This window comes from Giraffa tippelskirchi, chromosome 2 (genome assembly GCF_054371585.1).
Source record: "Giraffa tippelskirchi isolate mGirTip1 chromosome 2, T2T-mGirTip1v1.2.pri, whole genome shotgun sequence".
Lineage (NCBI taxonomy): Eukaryota > Metazoa > Chordata > Mammalia > Artiodactyla > Giraffidae > Giraffa > Giraffa tippelskirchi.
Genome location: NC_137276.1, coordinates 604,874 through 624,514, shown reverse-complemented (window position 1 = coordinate 624,514; position 19,641 = coordinate 604,874). Strand labels below are relative to the sequence as shown.

The 19,641-nt window shown below is 61.7% G+C and overlaps 1 protein-coding gene across 1 annotated transcript in view; it reads left to right on the top strand.

Moving 5' to 3' along the window:
- Positions 1 to 10,416: 10,416 nt before the first annotated feature.
- Positions 10,417 to 19,641, top strand: part of KNDC1 (kinase non-catalytic C-lobe domain containing 1) — a 52,658-nt gene continuing 43,433 nt past the window's right edge. Inside the window, exons 1-3 of the mRNA XM_081570391.1 lie at positions 10,417 to 10,763; positions 16,155 to 16,353; positions 16,623 to 16,681. Coding sequence (XP_081426517.1) covers positions 10,662 to 10,763; positions 16,155 to 16,353; positions 16,623 to 16,681 — 360 coding nt within the window. The 5' untranslated portion in view covers positions 10,417 to 10,661. The remainder of the gene's footprint in view (positions 10,764 to 16,154; positions 16,354 to 16,622; positions 16,682 to 19,641) is intronic.

The window sequence follows — 19,641 nt, the reverse complement described above, 5'->3', positions numbered from 1 at the left end:
AACCGAGAGATAGAACCACCCGGAGCCGAGAGAGAGACAGAACCACCCGGAGCCGAGAGAGAGACAGAACCACCTGGAGCCGACAAAGAGATGACCTGAGCCAGGCGCTGCGGCAGAGTGTGGACGGACACGCCAGAACCAACCCGCAGATGGAGCAGTGGCCGCCGCATCCCTCGAGCTGGAGACACACAAGCTAGAAAACCAGGAACACTGAGGTGGGGGTGGGGCCGCCCAGGTGACCGTCAGCCTGCCCCGTGGCTGGGCGAGGGGCCAGAAGTGTGCACTGCACTCCAGAGTTTACAGAGGGCAGGGGGGGCGGCCTGGGGGAGGAGGGAGCCCCTTCCAGCCCCTCAGCTCGGGGTCCCAGGAACCCCCGCCGTGTGCAGGAGACACGGGGTTCACAGAGGATGGTGGCCCCCCACCCCGCCCTCAGGACAGGTCAGGGACTCCCTTTCCTCACTTTGTCACCGGAGGAAGCGCGCTCCCCAGCGGTTCACACGGGGCCGCTTCCCACCTCCTCCAGGGCCCATCCACGCCCCGGCCTGCCTTCCGCCAAACCCAACAGGTAGGCCAGGAGCCCTTTATGCGTCACCTGTCAAACGCCCGCATCAAGCCCAGGGAGCAGGCTCAGAGAAGTCAAGCGACTTGCAGCATCACACAGCATCTGCCACACGCTCCCCCGCAGGCTCCGGGGCATCGGCTCAGCACGCTTGCCCCTGTGGGGCCTGGGTGGTCGATCCGCCAGGGACCCTCTGTCTTTACATGGCGAGCCCGTGGCAGGCTTGGCGCACTGCCTGCAGCCCACAGTCCACATCTGTTTCCTGCTTGGTCCATGTCCTCAGAGGTCCAGAGCAGGTGGGGGGCTCTGGGACCCCAGTGATCTCCGCGTGGACTGGGAACCCGGAGGGGCAGGAGAGGGGCCTGGGGGGCCACGTTTGTGAGAGGATGTCAGAGGGCGCCTCCTGGAGCAGGGAAGTGGCATCGATGGATGGATGGGGATTTCCAAGTGAAGACTTCTTCAAGGCCTCGGACGGAGCTGCTGGGAGCTGCTGCTGACAGGCAGGAAGCAGTCCTCTCGCTTCCTACAAAAGCTCCAGAAACTGAGGCAGTGAGTACAAACGCCTGGAAGGCGCACCTTCTGGAATGCTCACGAACATGTGGAATTCTCTCCACGGGCTGCAAGAAATCATCCTGCACAGAAAGAGTCGGCCTCAGGTTCCAGAGAGGGCGACCCCCCCCCCAAAGACGCATCACAAGTGGAGGGTCATGGCCAGCAGGCCTAGCAAGCCCCACCCAGGGAGGACCCTACCAGGGTTTGGGCGAAAATGATGCAACTAAAGCCCGTCCAGGAGCCAGATGGTGGGACGCGCCGACCAGTGGCATCCACGGGACCCGAGATGGTGCAGGACCTTGGCCCAGGTCCCCGGCTGCGTGGAAAACCTCCACAGCCGCGCCCTGCAGAGACGTTGGGGTGGGGAAGCTGAGGACAGACAGGGCAGCCCCGAAAGGCAGGAACTTGCATGGAGTTTGGAGCAAAGGGGAGACAGAGATCCTGGGGATTCCTGTGTCCTGCCTCCCACCGTGGCCCTTAGGGTCGCGCCCCGCCTCCCACCGTGGCCCCGAGGGTCGCGCCCTGCCTCCCACCATGGCCCTGAGGGTCGTTGAGTTCAGTATGTGCAGAAATAGACAAAAGAGTAAAAACATAACTGTATCTGAGTCTCAACTTTTTTTTTTTTTTGAGAAATGTACCCCATTGAAGTGAATGAAATAGAGCCTCTGCTATTTTTCAAGAAACATGAGACATCAACACCATCCAGGAAAGATGGTGGTATTCCAGCAACTTGCTCACGGGGACCCACAGCATAAAGTCAGCTCTGTGTCTCACGTGGGGAAAATAGCCAGCAAGCTCCGTGTCTTGGCAACATCTTGTTTAAACTGGGTTTAACTGAGTTTGTCCTGTAATTTTTTTTCAAGGTCAACATTTGCTTATGATGGCTCAGTGTCACTCCAGGGTCCAGGAAAGTCCTGGCTGGGCCGGCCAGCTCATGTACGGCCCCTGCTGCTAATACAAAGGGGCTGGGGGAGCCAATCACAGCAAAAGCCCGTTTTGAAATTGGTTCCATGAATAGAAACAAAGAATCCAGGGTGGGTGGGGAGATGCCCCAGGTCTCCGCCCACAGTGGGCAGTTGACTGCACTTCAAGGGTCCTGGGTTCCCGCAGCGAGAGGCCCCGGGCCACCGGCCACTGGCCAGCAGGGGAGCAGCAGAGCCCGACCCTGAGTGCCAGGCCTCTCCTGTCTTCGGCAGCAGCCACTCACGGACAGCCTGTAGGGAGGCACAGCAGGTCTCAGTTGTTCAACCCACGGTCAGTGCAGCAGCCGCCCAGCGTGCGAAGGGCTTGCAGGAAGGCAGGCTGGAGGCCCCAGGGCTCCCCACTCCTAACACCCGGGCCTGTCCCATGAACCAGTGGGAAGATCTACCTGGCCACCCGGTGAGGACACCATCTCTGTCTAGCAGCAGCACAATCAGGACCCTCACGAGCCCCCAGCCTGGGGCACAGACAGTCTCTGGGGCCGGGCCCTGCAGCAGGCGGTCACAACATGGGGAAGGCTGCTTCCTGCAGCAGTGCCAACAGAAACCCAGACACGCGGCCCACTCGGCGGTCAAGAAGGCTGCACGTCAGGGATGCCCTTGCCATTAGGTCTTATAAGTCCTCCTCAAAAGAAAAAGAAGAAAACGGTGACCATGTAAGGTGACAGACTTACTGCGGGGATCATTTTGCAGCATTCAAATGTAAAATGACTACGCTGCACACCCGAAACTCACGTGATGTGATAGGTAACTACCTCAATTAAAAAAATTTAAACCTTGTCTTGCTAAAACCGTGTTTAGAGAAAAGTTATAGCTTTAAATAAATTCTATAAGAAGGGAAAAGAGCTGGGCTTCCTGGTGGCTCAGTGGGGAAGAATCTGCCCGCCAGTGCAGGGGACGCAGGTCTGCTCCCGGGCCTGGGAAGCTTGCACACGCCCCAGGAAAGCGAAGCTGGTGCCCTGCAGCTGCTGAGCCTGTGCTCTAGAGCCCGGAGCCTCAACTCCTGAAGCCCGTGCGCCCTAGAGCCTGTGTTCCAAAGCAAGAGAAGCCCCCGCAGGGAGAAGCTGGAGCACAGCTGGAGAGCAGCCCCCACTCGCCGCAGCCAGAGGAAGCCTAGGCGGCAACCAAGACCCAGAGCAGCCAAGAGTAAATATGATTTTAAAAAGGAAAAGGCTGAAAATTAGGGAGTCACACATCCATCTCAAGAATTTTGAAAAATAATAGTAAATAAAACTTTCCCTCAAGTAAACTAAATGAAATAATGAAGATAAGAGAAGTTGATAAAATAAACATATATTCTTTAATAAACTTAGTATGATCAGCACTGCCCTGGCAAATCTAATCAAGACAAAATAAAGCAACAAATGTCAGGAATTGAGGGAGGCATTACTACAGACCCCACAGATGCTAAAAAGATAAAGATGAGGTGACACATGCAACTTAATGCCAGTAAGTCTGAAAAACTGGATGAAACAGACAAATCCCAAGGAACGCACCACTTGACAAGACTGACCTATGAAAATGTAGAAGCAGCTTTAGGAGTCATACAACCATTAAAGAATTGAATCTGTCATTTAAAACCTTCCCGTTAAAGAAAAGCCTCTGGTCCGGATGACTTCACAGAGAACTCCACTAAACATTTAAGAAAGAAATCATGTGAATTTTACAAAACCCTTCCAGAAAATAGAAAAAGAAGAAATACATCCCAATTGTTTCGTGCGGTAAGCATAACCTCGATATAAGGGCATCATGGGAAAAACAAATCTATGGGCAGTGAAAATAAATGCAAAAATCCTCACAAAAATATCAGCCACGGAGGTAAAGGACATCTGCAGGACAGGATGAGTCAGGGCCAACCCAGAGCACAGAACCGGTCTGACTGAGACACGAACACAGTAACAGAACAAAGGGGATCAAACCGTCACCTTCACAGACGCAGGAAACACATTCGATAAAATTCAGCATCCATTTGTGATTTTAAAAGATTTGGCAGGGACTTCCCTGGTGGTCTAGTGCTGAGGAATCTGGCTTCTAATGCAGGGGACGTGGGTTCAATCCCTGGTGAGGGAACTAAGATCCCACCTGCTGCAGGGCAGCTAAGCCCCTGTGCTGCCACTAGAGAAGCCACTCACTGCAGTGAAGACCCAACCCAGCCGAGAAAAATAGTGCGCCTGTTAAGTCGCTTCAGCTGTCTCCGACTCCGCGACCCATGGACTGTAGCCCACCAGGCTCCTCTGTCTGTGGGATTCTCCAGGCAAGAATACTGCAGTGGGCTGCCATGCTCTCCTCCAGGGACCTCCCAGGCCCAGGAATCACACCCGCATCTCTTATATCTTCTGCACTGGCAGGAGGGTTCTTTACCACTAGGGCCACCTGGGAAGCCCCCTTTAAACAAACAAACAGATAAACAAAAAAGAGCCTTTGCCAAATTAGCTGTGAAAGGGAACTTCATTAACCTATAAAAATCTACCGCAAAATTATCCTTGACCGTGATGAGGTGAAGCCCAGCTGCTCACCTTGGGGCTCAGCCCAGAGGACCGTCTCGCCAGGTCTCAATGCTGTGCTGGGCCCCATGGTCCCAGGGTGGGAGAGGCGTGGTGAGGATGAGAAACCAGGCAGCCGAGCTGACTCCCAGGGAGTGTGACCGACACAGGAAGCCCAGGTCAGTCCAGATCAGGGTCAGCACGCTGCTGGACACAAGGTCACGGACAAGAGCCAGTCTGACCCCTGTGGGCCAGCGCTAAACTGGAAACAAAATGTTTACAAAGTCAACAGTTTACAGCAGTACCAGAGTACACCCGATATTCACGATCAATCCAGTAGAAGAAAGGCAAGTCCTCCCAACGAAAACTACAAAATACAAACGAGAGACGAGAAGGGAGCCTGATTCTATGGGGAGGTGCCCACGTCCGGGGCTGGGGGCGCGCAGACTGCAGCCAGACCCCGACAGGACGGCTCGGCTCAGAGCCACCGCCACGGGACCAGACCGCTGAGACGCTCAGGAGGAGAAGGGGGGGGCGTGCAGACTGCAGCCAGACCCCGACAGGACGGCTCGGCTCAGAGCCACCGCCACGGGGCCGGGACGCTGAGACGCTCAGGAGGAGAAGGGGGGACGGAGTCAGCACGTGGGGACGTCCCGCGGGTGCTTCTGCCAGGCTGACCACAGACCGCTGGACACAGGCTCACACACGTGCGCGCTCAGAGTCTTTGTAGCAGACGGAGGCTGGGCACGCGCATGGACTCGAACACCAGCGTCATCGCTGACCCAGCCAGAACGCGTGCACGTTGCTTGCACAATTCAAGCAGCATGTGTCCCAGATGACACCCCAGACCTAGGACGGCCCAGATGTCCATCAGCGGTGGTTTCATGTATTAACACAATTTAGTAACAACGAGATTCCTGCTCCCAGAATAACTCTAAGGGAGAGAATCCAGACAAAAAAACAAAATGTGCACAGTGTGATTCCACTTATACAAATTACCAAAAAAGAAAAAAAATGAGCAAAACTAAATTATGTGTTTAACAACATATGCTTAGTGGTGAAACTCTATGAAAAAAGGGAGCAGGAAACTCCTTTGCAGGGCGGGACGGCAGCTGCTATCAGAGCACAGGGTGGATGGGGGTGGGGGCGTCGCTGCTGCTCCTCCTGGTACATCGGGGGGGACCCCTCAGTCCCTGGACATCGGGATTTACAGTTGACCATAAGTTCTCCTGCAGCCCCTTCTCCAGCGCCCCTAGGACCTGCCCTCTGAGGCTGTGACTCCCTCTTGCATGGGACCCGCTCCCCCACAGCATGCTGGCAGCTTCATCTGTGTCCCAGCAGAAAGCAGCTCACTGCCGACCCCTGGTACAGGACAGGTGTCCACGCCAGAACCAAGGAGCTCTGAGGTGGGCCCCCAGCGCTCCGGCCCAGCTCTGAGCTCTGGGGCCGCGACTTCCCCTGGGTGTTCACGGGGGCAGCAAAGACCCGCAGTGAGAGGGGCAGGGGACATCTACGGTCAGAGTTAGAGACTCTGATTTAGCGCAAGGAGCTGGTCGAGTTTTAGCACGGGGAGCTGGCCAGAGTTAAAGAGACGTGATTCAGCATCAGAAGCGCACAGCTTTGGGGAGGAAAGAGTGTTCAGAGACACAGTTTTCTGACCAGGGTTCCCCGTCAGTCTGCCCACCTCCAGCAGGTGCCTTGCCGGCTCCACCCATGAAGGGACTGGAGTCCCTGCAAGCTCCTGCAAGCTCCCCAGCTGTGAGAAATCACATCTGGGGTCTTCGAATGCTCCCAATCAGAAATGTTCCAGCTTGGGTCAGCTAGACGGGGGGACCTTTGTGGACAGCGACCTCACCCTGTCCCCCAGCCCCATCACGTGGCCGGAGAGTGCCTCTGGGAAGGCAAGGTGCTCGGCCTCAGGGACGCGGGCAGCATGTGCCGGAGATGTGAGCCCTCGAGCCTGGCCGCGCCGTCTCCTAGGAAGCGTGACTCAATTGCACATCCACGTGACTGCAAGGACACACGCCATCCGTGAGTGAAAGGAAGTGGTTTGGGTCTGTGCAGGGTCTGCCACACTGGTCATGTCAGCAGAGTCCACGTGCACGGGAACCAGAGCTGGAAGGAGCTGGGCACAGGTCCCGCGGACAGAACCTGCAGGAGGGGCTTCCCCAGGGGGGCAGGGGGCGCAGACCTCTGAGGAGGGCGCCCGTGGGGCTAGGGTCCTGGGGGAGCTGGAAGCAGGACCGGCCCTGCCCCAGGGAAGAGCAGTGGAGGGGCCTCCTCCTGCTCACGAAGGCCCTCACCCGCCTGCACGGAGGCCAGCAGCACAGGGACAGGGCGCCGGGCACGGAGTGACGGCCCAGCCCAGGCGCCCCGAGCAGAAGCAGTCAGCCGTCTAGGTCCTCGGATGCGTGTCTGTATCTCGGGAGGGACGTGCTCAGAGTATGGTCACTGAAAACAAAAATGTTTAAAAATTTTTATCTAATGAGTATTCAATTTATCAAAACTTACATGCATTTTGTTGCGAAGTATTATGGAGAATCTACAGAAATTTTCAAGCGTAAAACTATATCGCGGCAGGGTAAAATTCTGGCCGAAGTTAGATGGCTATAATGAGTTTGAGGAAAACGTCAGGACGGAGACGCCTGACTATTGAAGGAAAACATGTTTATGTGGGTTTTTTACGGTTTGTTTTCTAACTAATTGATAGTGGGTATCAAAGCCACTTTGGTTTCTAGCTCCTTGGGTACATTTAGAAGAGTGACTAACAGCTTTATTGCAAAATGTCAATATTTATACCACAACAGAAATTACATTCTTTGCAATGATTTACATTTATTTTTTCAAAGCCACGGATGTCAATTTCAAAATGTACAAATGGTGTGACAGCTTTTCAAGATTCTTTCTGGGAAAACAGGAGCCAAGGCTTTGAAAACCCTCCCTCAATGCTCCTTCCCTCCCCCACTGCCACCCCTGCACTCAGGAACTGCACGCGGAAGCCGGGAGAGGCGGGCTCCACGCATGACGAGGGCCAAGCCTCGCGCGAGCACGGCCTCCCTGCTCCCCGAGCTGGAGGAGCCGGGGAGGCCCGAGGCTGGGCACCCGGGGGGGGCGTCAGTCCAGGACCTGCTTGGAGGCCAACGGAGGGCCTTGGAGGAGGTGGGGTGCAGCAGAGGGAGTCGGTGGGTCAGAGGGGTGAGGAGGCAGGACCCTCCAGGCCGTGGCCTTGGCCGTGGAGCTGACGGTGCAGCTAGGTGGCCTCTGCAGGATTCTGGTCGCATCAAGGCCCCCCAGGAAGTGGGCTAGCTCACCAGGCGAGTGCCGGAGACGCCTCGGCCAGGGCGACGGGGCCCTTCCTGCAGTCTGCTCGTGAGGACTCGGGCCTGTCTGGGGCTGACACTAACTCTGCATGGGCCCAGCTCTGCCTGGAGGTCCTTGTCCCACCTGTGCCGTCCCATCGGCTCTGGGGAGGCTGAGAGGCCTGATTAGGAAGCCGTCTCTCTCAAGAGCAACATCACGGTCACATAACCACACTGACAAGCACCCACCATGCCAGGACACAGAGGCCACACCCTTCCTGGGAGCAAAGCCTGCCATAAGCACGGGCAAGCATGCAAACACAGCGTGAGACTCACAGAACACCCAGCACAAGCATCTGGTCACTCCACTGAACAGGGAAGACCAGCGACCACAACCCTCCAGGAGAAGAGAGGGCAGCGTGGCCCCTGCCGGGAGCGTCTGGCCCAGGTCCCGGCCCCCTCCCCCCTGGCCCAGGGCCCTGGTCCCTGTCTGACCGAGGAGATGGGTGATGCCCGCTAAGCACTTGCAGGCTGCAACAGCCAGAGCTGACTCAGCCGGCATCTACAGCCCGCGGGCTCTGTATTTCATGCAAACTGGATGCACTTCTTCCTGAAGCAGATGATGCCATTAGAGCCAGAAGCACCCACAATGAGACGGTGCCTTCAGTCAGGGCGTGATCTGTGCCCCCAGGCCCTGGGCCTGGCAGCCCGGAGACCCGAGAACCAGGGGACAGAGTCAGCACAAAGCCCAAGGCCCCCAGAGGGCGCGGAGGCTGGGTGGCGGGCCAGGGTGTCAAGGCCACACACCGGCTTCAGCAGCGCTTCGACACCAGCCCTGGACAGAGGGAAGCGGCCGCCCCCAAGCACGCAGCACAGGGACCCCGCGGCCAGGGCGCCCAGCTCTGTGGACACAGGGTCCGAGCCAGGCCACAGCTGGAGCCCGGGGCTCCGGAGCAGGGCTCCTCCTGAGATGCCGGGCAGTGCCCACCCGCAGCCCAGACATGCCGGCAGCTGCTCTCAGCCACCAGACAGCTGGAGCCCTTTCTGCTTCAGGTGACGAGAGGGGCTGCACGAGGTGAGGCCGCCCGGAGCCCCGGCCGCCAGCCTGAGGGCTCACTGTCCCCGGTTCCTGCCCTGACCTGAGTGCCCCCTGGGGTCCCATCACAGGCCGCGAGGCCACGAGCCCTGAGCCAGGATGGAACCGGTCCCCCGCATCCTGGGCCTCTGCAGGGCTTACCACGAGCCCGCGTCTTCACACAGCAGTGTTTACAGAGTGACTGCTGTGTGCCCAGCCAGGCTGCGAGGGTGGTGCTGGCTGCCTGGCGGCAGTGCCCACTCTCCTGTGGGAGCTCTGACCCACTGCTCTGCCTGGTGGGGGGGAGCCAGCCATGCCCACACAGGGTGGTGAGACCACTATGCCCCCTCCTGTGGGAAAGAGGGGGCTCTGTGCTGTCTGGGGGGGTGAGGAGGCTGGATCTTCACTCCCCAGGGAGGGGAGCGCCCTGGATCTTTGCCTGGCTGGGGTCGGGATGTCCTGCTCTTTGCCCAGCCACAGGTCCCAGCTTGGGGCAAAGCTGGCCCTGGTGCGGAGGAAACTGCCCAACAGACCCTAAGGGGGCGGTGAAGGGTCAGCCCGAAGCCGCCAGATTGAGGGAGGAGTGGTCTGTGCGGTCTCCTTTCCCCAGCGCTGGCGAGGTTGGCATGGAGCTCTATGGGTCGGTCCTACGTGTCACCCACCGGACGACCTGAAGAAGCGGGCAGGCCACAGCGCAGCTGCCCACACGGGTCCCCTCCAGGTCTCCACCCGACCTGCGCTCCTCCTGCCCCCCCCCCCCGGCTCTCCCCACCCACCCCGGGAGCCTCTGCAGCCGCTCCCACCCCCCGCGGCGACTGCGGCAGCCCCGCCCTCGGCCGGTGGGGTCGGGAGCGGGGTACCGGCGGAAGGGGGAATGCCCGCTTGCTAGCCTTCTTGGGGTGGACCACGGCCCCCGCTTCGTGTGCCCAGGTAGGCGCAGACCCCGCGGCAGCCTGCAATACATCACTCAGGAACACCGGCCCCGCCCCCGGACAGTGCCCGCCGCGCACAGACCTCCAGCGCCCCCAGCACCGCCCCCGAAAACGGCCAACATCCCCGAGGGACAAAATCCCCCGAAGGCCCCTAGAGGCTCCAGGCGCCCCCAGCTGCCCGCCAAAGTGAGTGCGGCCCTCCGAGCGCCCGGAGCCCTAGTCCGGCGCCCAGGCGTCCCCACCCCCGCCCTGCTCCGGAGACACTGCGGCAGCGCGCGGGCGGGGCGCGGTGGCGGTGGCGGTGGCGGTGGCGGTGGCGGTGGCGGGGTGGGGCGGGGTGGGGGCGGGGGCGCGGGCGCGGGGTGGGGCGGGGGCGCGGGGGCGGGGGCGCGGGGGCGGGGGCGCGGGGGCGGGGTGGGGACGGGGGCGCGGGACGGGGGCGCGAGGCGGGGGCGCGGGGGCGGGACGGGGGCGCGGGGGCGGGGCGGGGGCGCGGGCGCAGGGCGGGGGCGCGGGCGCGTTGCCATGGCGTCCCGGCGCGCGTAGCCAGTCCGGAGCGCAGAGCCGGCCCGGAGCAGGGCCAGCCCAGAGCGCAGAACCAGCCCGGCGCGCGGAGCCGGCCGGGAGCGCGGAGCCGGCCGGAGCGCGGAGCCAGCCCCGGAGCAGAGCCGGCGGCCGGGGAGCCGGGGCAGCGGGCGGGGAGGCCAGGCTGGGAGGGGCGCCGGCCGCGCGGACCTCGGGCGGCGGGGACGCGGCGGCTCCGGCGGCGGCGCGCCCAAGAATGCAGACCATGGACCGGGCCGCGGAGGCTTTTTATGACGAGGACGGCAAGGACCTGGACTTCTACGACTTCGAGCCTCTTCCCACTCTGCCAGAAGACGAGGTGAGCCCCCGCCCCACGGCGGGACCCTCACCGCCCCCACCGAGGGGGTCGTGGAGAGACCCCCAGGCCCCAGGCCCCCGCGGGCCAGGTCCCGGCCGCAGGGGACCCCGCAGCTGTTCTCACCGCCCCCTCCCCGCAGAGGGGCCAGGACTCCACGCCACCGGACAGCAGCTGTGGGCCGTGGGCCGTCGGTGCGGATGTCCGCGCCCTGCAGGGGTGGGCCTGGGGTTACAGATGTTGGGGGGATGAGCGCGGGGCGCTTTGGCCCCAGGCCCAGCCTGGTGTTCCCCCTCGCCGCGGTCCTAGGAGGTGACCGAGGCCTCCGGGCAGAGAGCCCAGTCAGGCCTGTTCGGAGCTGGTGGTGTGGGGGCTGGGGGCCCTGAGACTGACGACTGACCCTGGGCCTTCAGTCAGGAGCCCAGGTCCTGAGCCCCCAGCAGGGGTCCCATGGGGCTTCTGGCCACTAACCCGGCCAAGAGCCTCTAGAGCCGGTTTGCCTGAGACCCGGCCGGAGAAGTTGCTCCCTGGCCTGGGTTCGTCCGGTAGCTCTGTAGGTCAGGGTCGAATAGAGACCCCACGGCCCTTGAACAGGCCAGTCCCGGCCACAGGAAAGGTGGCCGCCAGAGGGCTCAGCTGCTCCCCAGTCTTTGGGGTCTTTGCAGAGCCCCTGTCCCAGCACACCCCCATCTGTGGGGTCTGCAGACAGACCCACCCGCCCTCCTGAACTGGAGGGTCACAGAAACCGTCGCTGAGGGCCCCAGGGCCCCTGCCCCCAGCTGGCGCCTGCCCACGTCCTTAGCCGGGCTGGTTCTAAGGACGGAGGGGCTCATGCCCTAGAAACAGTCCTTCAGAGTCTGCGGAAGGGGCAGTGCCGGGCGGGGGGGCGGGGGGGTGTGCTGCCTCCCCACCCCGTCCCCACCCACCATGGCCTGGATTTGGTGAGAGAGAGGGCTGCGGAGAGAACCGCAAGGGAATAAATAACTCTGTGGGTATCTCCATGGCTTTATGGAGGAGTGAAGGGCGCTCCCAGCACATAGCCTGCAGATGCTCCCGTAGGGCAGGTTCCTAAAGCGCCTGGTGGAAGCCTCACGTCCCCCGAAGCACCCTCGAGGCAGACGCAGAACGTGGTTCTCCATGCGGCCTGTCTGCATCGACCGCCCCACGCCTCCAGAGCCTCCTCTGTGCCCGGCACACCGAGCTGTGATAGGTGCCCAGTAAACAGGGCAGGCAGAGAAGGGTTTGGACCTAAAGCCTCCACCCTGAGCCCGCCCTCTGGTAGCCGGGTCACAGCGCCCTGGGGATGGGGCAGCCCCCGCTGAGCCCAGTGCGTGGGGCCGGCACCCCCACTGTCCATGGCCGTCACCTCCAGGTGTCGCGGGAGGCCGCGGTGGTGGTCCATCCAGCAAGGAAGTCCAGACAACTGGCCCCTCTCGCCGCAGCCACTCCTGATGGGAGGCATTGCCCTGGGTGTGTTCTGAGCCAGGAGGTCTGTCCCTGGAGCTCCAGCTGATGTCCTGTCCCTGAGACTCTGGTGCCTGCACGCAGCGGGTGTGGTTAGTGTTAAAGGCTTTAAGTCCCTGCCAGGGACGTGGGACTGCCCGCGACAGCACTTTGCCATCAGGTTGATTCTCCAAGGCCGCCCCGTGTGAGAGGACAGAGGGCGGGGCTGCAGGAGCCCCCGGGGGAACCACGGGGATGCGGGCACCTTCCGGCCGGGCCGGACCAGCCAGGAGCCCCCGGGGGAACCGCGGGGACGCGGGCGCCTTCCAGCCGGGCAGTACCAGAGACCCCAGCAGGGGCCTCTGGACAGTCCCTCACCTGTTGTGACTGCGGACCAAATTCAAACTGCTGGTGAACGTATGAGAAAATGTTCGACTTCGTTACACTCAGGAAACACAAGATACACCCGCCGTGACTGCCTTCCGCCAGCACCGGGTTGGCAAGAACCAGAAAGCGGGACGGTGGCCGCTTGGTTGGGGGCGGGCGGTGGCAGGCCACCCTCCCTGAGGTCTGGGGGCGGTGGAGCAGACTGACCTCTTTGGAGAACAGTTAAGGGTCCTGTAGTGGGGTGTGGGTGCCCCCCCTTCCCAGCAACTTCACTCTGGGCACCTGCCCTGGGGACACACGGGTGACACATGGCCATGAGAACTCAGGGCCGGCACCGCCCAGCAAGGTCCTGGCCCCCCAGTCCCTGCCCACCAGCAGGCTGCGCCCCCACACTGGACCTGCAGAGGCCGGAGCAGAGGCGGCGGAGCCACCCGGGAGGGGCAGGCGTCAGCCAGCAGGTGGCCCTGGTCTTCGGGGGCCTTCAGGGGGCGGGGTCTCCCAGTCCCAAGGCTCCCTTGAGGGAGTATTCTTACTGCCCCCCCAAGTCCAGTGGGACGTCAGCACCTGTGGGCCGGGAGCTAGGCTGAGCCGGGGGGGTCTCCAGGTGGAGGGGCAGCGTTTGAAATGCGCAGAACGACCCGTGGAGGGGTCCCGTGGCCCAGGCAGCCTGGCCGACAGCCTGCCCCGGAGGGACAGATGCTCCCGCTGGCCAGCACCTCGCTGTGACCGGCCGGCAGCAGGAGACCCCCGTCTGGGACCCAGCATGGCAACAGGGGGCTGCCCGGGGAGGCTGTGTCCCCCGCCTCCCCTGCTCTTCTCCCAGCCGGGACAGACACAGCCTCTGCCCACACGGCTGCTGGGGGGCCCACTCCAACTGCCCCGGGAGGTCCGGCCCCCTGGGCAGTGGCAGGATGGAAGTGCCCCTGCCTGCCACAGCCCTGGGGTGCTGGTCCCGGGGCGCCCGGAGGCGAGGGGAACACAGCTGTCCGCTGGAGCCTCACTGGCTTGCTGTCCCCCGCTCCCACCACTCACAAATGTCCACCTTGGCCTGTGAAGCCCCTGCCAGCCTGCAAGCCCCATCGTCTCGGGTGTGGATGGGGGCCTGCTTGGCACGAGGCTCAGGGTCCATGGGGTCCCAAGCTGCTCCTCGGGGAAGAGCCCAGGCTTCCGTCTACCGGGGCGGGAGTTCAGGCGGGGCCAGTGGCCTGAAGGCCCTGCACAGCCAACACGGGTCCCGGCCTCTTGAGCCTTGTCTGGGCCCACTAGCCAAGTCTACCTGGCACCCGCGTGGCCTACGTGAGCCCCGGATCCAGGCAAGGAAGGGTCACGCCTCCTGCCTGGGCCCGAGCAGGGTGGACCAGAGGGGAGGTGACCGTGGGCCCATTGTCCGGGGTCCCTTGTCACGTGTCAGGACCTCCCCTGGGTGTGCTGGAACCTGCTTCAGCTGAATGCCGCCTCCCACTGCAGTAGTGGGGTTTCAGGGGGTCTGAGACCATCCCACCTGAGGGGGCGGGCTCCACTGAACGGAAGCACTGACTTGGGGCCCGTGAGAGTCACCCCACAGAGCCACACAGGGACCCCACAGGCGCTCCCCTGTCAGTGGCTGCAGGTCTCCAGCTTCCCTGAGGGTCTCCCCCAACCAGAGCATCGTCCACTGGGCAGGGCAGCAGAGGCCTGGCCCTGAGCCAGAAGCCATGGGCCTGCCCTGGGCGCCTTCTCCTGGCAGCACATCTGTCTGCGTGAGCAGGCGGGCCTGGTGCCCACTTGGCCACAGCCAGTGGGAGTCAGCGAGGCCCCCGCATTGGGACCGGCGCAGACGCGTCCTCCTTACAGCCGAGCCCACGGGGTCCTCGGGCTGTGGACTGTGCATGTCTGCAGGTGTGTGCATGGGCATCTTGGTGTGCAGGCATGCGTCTGTGTGCACACTGCCCGGGCACCTCTCTAACCAGGCCCCGTGGCACCCCCGGGCACCTCGGGCTCTGAGTCCTCAGGGTCCCGGCAGACAGACAGGCTCTGCATGACCTCTTACGGGAGAACCAGACGTAGCCGGCGGGTTTGGAAGCCGAGGTTTCGGGTTCACTGTCTGCTGCCGCGACCTGACCGCGTGCTCCGCTCTTTGCTCAGGATTCTCCTTTTAAGACGCCCATCCACCCTCCCACAGGGTCCACACATTTCCGGAGCTTGACGCGGGGCGCCCCCAACTCTGGGAGCCACGAGCCCTGTGGCCGCCTTGTTCTCACCCATCTTAATGCCACGCCCACCAGAAAGCTCAGGTCAGGCCCAGGAGGTTGGCACCGAGCCCCTCCCTGAGCTGAGAAGGACCTGCCCCATCCGCCTCCCGTCCCCTAGTGCCGCGCGCACACACCGCCACCCAACCTGCTGTTCCTCTGTTTAAACTCTGCATCTCCTTGGCTGTGGCTCTGGCGACCCCGAGCAAGGAGGTGAAGTTTAAAGGCAGGAGGCAGAGGCTCCTTTCAGGACCAGAGCTCAGCTACACCTGAGAACACGCTGCGTGCTGGGGTGGGAACAGTGAAGGCTGGAGGCAGAAGCTTGGTAGGGGCAGGAAGCTGGGGGCCTCTTCTGTACCACTCCACTCACTCCTGCTCTCCACCCCACTCACCCCAGCTCCCCACCCCACTCACCCCTGCTCCCCAGCCCACTCACCCCTGCTCCCCAGCCCACTCACCCCTGCTCCCCACCCCCTTCACCCCTGCTCCCCACCCCCACTCACCCCCGCTCCCCTCTACTTCCCACCCCCACTCACCCCTGCTCCCCACCCCCACTCACCTCTGCTCCCCACCCCCACTCACCCCTGCTCCCCCACCCCCACTCACCCCCGCTCCCCCCTTCACCCCTGCTCCCCACCCCCACTCCCCTCTACTCCCCACCCCCACTCACCCCTGCTCCCCACCCCCACTCACCCCCACTCCCCTCTACTCCCCACCCCCACTCACCTTTGCTCCCCACCCCCATTCACCCCTGCTCCCCACCCCTGATCACCCTGCTGTCCACTCCCACTCCGAGGCTGGGTGTCCAGGCCTTTTCCTGACCACTGCCTGCATGCTCCCCCAGGCCTCAGCTCCCAGTCTGGCTCCCTCTGTGCCCCCTCCCCTCTTTAGGTGGGTGGTGTGTGAACACACAGACTCACAAGGCTGACCAGGGCCTCAAACAATGCCCTGGAAAAGGGCGATGCGGTACAGGGTGTCTGATGTGTGTGAGCCTGTGCACTGTGAGCGCCTGCTGATGAGTGTGCTCGTGCAGGTGACTTGCGTGGACACCTGTGGGCACAAGCTTGTGGATGTGCAGGCTTTGCCTGCCTGTGCCTCTGATAACTAAGTGAATGTGTGGGAGTTGTGTGCGTGTGTGAGGACAGCAGGTGGGTGTGCGTGCACACATGCACGACAGTGTGTTAGTGTGTTGTGTGCACACACGCATGCATGTGTGAGTGCGTGTGGGTGGCAGGACCACAGCTGAGTCAGATCCAGACGTAGGGGCGGCCGCGGGGTCTTGTCCCCAGCCCCCCACACGCAGGTGCCCGGGGCTCAGCCCAGGCTGTCTCGGCAGGAGAACGTGTCCCTGGCCGACATCCTCTCCCTGCGGGACAGCGGCCTGAGCGAGCAGGAGGCCTGGGCTGTGTGCCTGGAGTGCAGCCTGGCGATGCGGAGCGTCGCCCACTCGGCCATCTTCCAGACCCTGTGCATCACGCCGGACACGCTGGCCTTCAACACCAGCGGGAATGTGTGCTTCATGGAGCAGCTCAGTGGTGAGGCCTGCGCGGGGAATGTGAGCACAGAGGTGCCTGTGTGGATGCGGGCCCCTCCCTCGGGCGCCATGGTCTGGAGCCGGGTTTCCACGGCAACCTGCCTGGACCTGGGTGAGGGGAGGCTGTGGGGCTGGGCCCCGCTGGTGGATGTTCCTGGCTGGGCCCCAGGTGCACGCAGCCCCCCATCCGGGAAGAGCCTGGCAGCCCGGCTCACCTGATGTGTGTTGGGGGGGTCACCGTGTGAACGGCGCCTTCTCTTCCCTCCCCAGATGACCCTGAGGGAGCTTTTGTGCCCCCAGAGTTCGACGTGACGGGGAACACCTTTGAGGTAAGTGGCAGCAAGGAGGCCAGCACCTGGCCCGCTCTGCGAGCGCCAGGGGTCCCCCCCGAGGGGCTGCCTGGGCCACTCTCACCCCGCGGCTGGGCTCCAGCGACAGTGCGCATCTGGCCGCCTGCTCCTCACTGCGTGCCTGGCATGTTGTCTGAGTGTGAATTGACTATATTTAAGATGTTAAAAGCACCTAAAATTACCAGTGGTGGCTGGCGGGAGTCACAGCTCTCCTGAAGGACTTGCGGGGGCTGCTCGTGGGAGGCTTGAGGCCTGGAGAATCCCCCATGAGTGTGAGCTGCGGCCACGCCAAGGACACTTGGGCCAAGGTCCCTGAGGCCGCCGGGCTGATGAATGCTGCCCATCAGGTGAACCCCTGGGTGCCCCAGTGCGGCGAGGTGGGCAGAGACCTAGAAGGGGAGGGCCCAGCCAGGCCATTCAGCTCCCTGAGACCAGCCCCCGCTGCATCTCCGCTCTGGGAACTTCCTTTTCCGCACTGGGTGTGTGGGGGGCGGGCCTGCCCGGCTCGGTGCTGCTCTGCGTGGCCTTGGAGCCCCCAGCCCGGTCACTGCAGAGCCGGGAGGGCCCGGGGGATGCTCCCCCGTTCGGGAGACCAGCACCTCCGCAGGTGTAGGTGGGGTGGGGCCGCCCCGCAGGCGGGCCCATCTCTCTCCAGCTGTCCGCCTTCCTCCCCGTACCTTCCTCCGTTCGGTCAGGATTGCAAATGTTGTGTTCACTGTGGAACGTGACGTCTCACTTCCTTGAGGCAGCAGTTGTCAAACTCTTTGGTTTTGGGAACCCTTATCCTCCTAAAAATCAAGTATCCAAAGAGCTTTGTGTGAGTCACACCTGCCAGTACTCACTGTGTCAGAGTAAAATGGAGAAATGCAGAAAAAGTCCACCTACTAACTCATGTAATAATAACCATCATAAGCCCATTCCGTGTTAACATGTATAACATATGTTCACAAAAAGTAACAGTATTCTCCCCCCAAAAGCAGTGAGGACAGTGGCGTTGTTTGGCGTGTTTGTAACCCTGCTGAAGGCCCCGCTTGGCGGAGGCCCGGCTCTCACCGCGGCGCTCGCGGTCAGTCTGCCGTGCCCGCGCCCGGCCCACGGCCCTGGGGGCCCTGCTGCTGTGCAGCTCTGTGGCCTCGAACCATGCTTTGAGAAACGCTGCCTGAAGGCATCCTTTGATGAAAAGAAAAAGTTTATCAGTCCTTCTCTTTTAGAAGCTTTTTTCTGGGTTTATTGGTGCATTTGTCGCGCTGAGTCTTCGTGGCTCTGTGGGGCTCTCCCTAGCTGCGCGGGCTTCTCCCTGCAGTGGCGTCTCTCGTTGCCGAGCACGGGCTCCGGGCGCGCGGGCCCGGGGAGTGCAGGCTCAGTGGTTGCGGCTCCCGGCCGCAGAGCTCGAGCTCGCTGGTGCCGGTGCGTGGGCTTCGTCGCTCTTCGGCATTTGGAGTCTCCCAGCCCAGGGGTCAAACCCGTGTGCCCTGCATTGGCAGGTGGGTTCTCAGCCACCGTACCACCAAGGGAGCCCTGCCATTTATAATGCAAATCATCGGTGGTGTGAACTTAAAAAAACACACAACGTGAGAGTTGCAAGTTAAGTTTTATTTGGGTCAAAATGAGACCTAGTCCAGGAGACAGCATTTCAGATACGTCTGCGGAACTGCTCCAGGGGGCGGGGAGGGGGGTGTCGGCCTGTGTGTGATTTGGGGGAGGGGAAGCGGCGTGCGTGCTCAAGCGTTCAGTCGGGTCTGGCTCTCTGTGACCCCGTGGACCGGGGCCCCCCAGGCTCCTCTGTCCGTGGGATTCTCCAGGCAGGAATCCCGGAGCAGGGAGTCATTTCCTCCTCGAGGGGACCTTCCTGACCCAGGGGTGGAACCCGTGTCTCTGTGTTTCCTGCAGATTCTTTACCACTACGTCACCTGTGTACAGTCAAGCTCGTATTCTTTCTTTTAATTTTTTAGAAGTTATTGTTTGTTTCTGCATTCATTGGCTGTGCAGGCTTTTCAGCAGTGTGGCCAGCAGGAGCCACTCTCTCGGTGCCGTCTGCGGGCTCCCCGCTGCGGTGTCTTCTCTTGATGCAGAGCACAGGGCGGTGGCTCAGCAGCTGCAGCCCCCAGGCCCCCGTGCCCAGGCCCCGTGGTCGTGGCGCGCGGCCTTGTTGCCCCACCGCCCGCGTGCTCTTCTTGAACCAGGGATCGAGTCCTTGTCTCCTGCATCAGCGGCAGATGCTTCGCTGCTGAGCCACCAGGGAAGCCCAGGCACATATCCTTGCAGAAGGTTTCTGCTAGTCGCAGGGAGCAGACGTCACCGTGCAGGATTTCAGTGCTTTTCTAGAAATGAGGAGATGCAGAAATGGCGCTTACAAGGTTGGGTCCTGACGGCATCGAGCTGTCCGAAGACTGTCCTGCCGCTTTCTCCAGAGCAGAGGGCCTCATTCCTGCTCTCCACCCTGAGCCCCTTTCAGGAGTGTTGAAGGTCGGCAGCTGCAGCAGCACCTGATTTAATCCTTGTGGAGGTGGACGGCAGGCGCCCGTTTGTAGGTGACCGTGTTTTCTCTTGCTGCTAGCGGTTTGTGTTGTTTTTTGCCTTAAGAAACCTTCCCAACCTCAAGGTCCAACAGATACTTGCTGACATTTTCTACCAAGAGTTTTAAAGGTTTTGTTGTTCACATTTAACCCACCTGAGGTGGATTTTTTTATGTAATGTGAGGAAAGTATCCAGGTGCATCTTTTTCTGTGTAGAAAAGGGTCTTTCCAGCTGTTTATTGGCTAGCCTTGGCACACTCCAGCGAAGCCACATACACCCCAGTCCAGACAAAAGTGGGTCTACTTCCCAGACCTCTGCTCTAGTCCAGGGGGGTCTGCACCCTGCATTTATTAACCTCCCCAGCTCCACACGGAGCCCAGCATCTCATAGGGAAAGGGCTCACTCCCTGTTCCTTTGTTCTG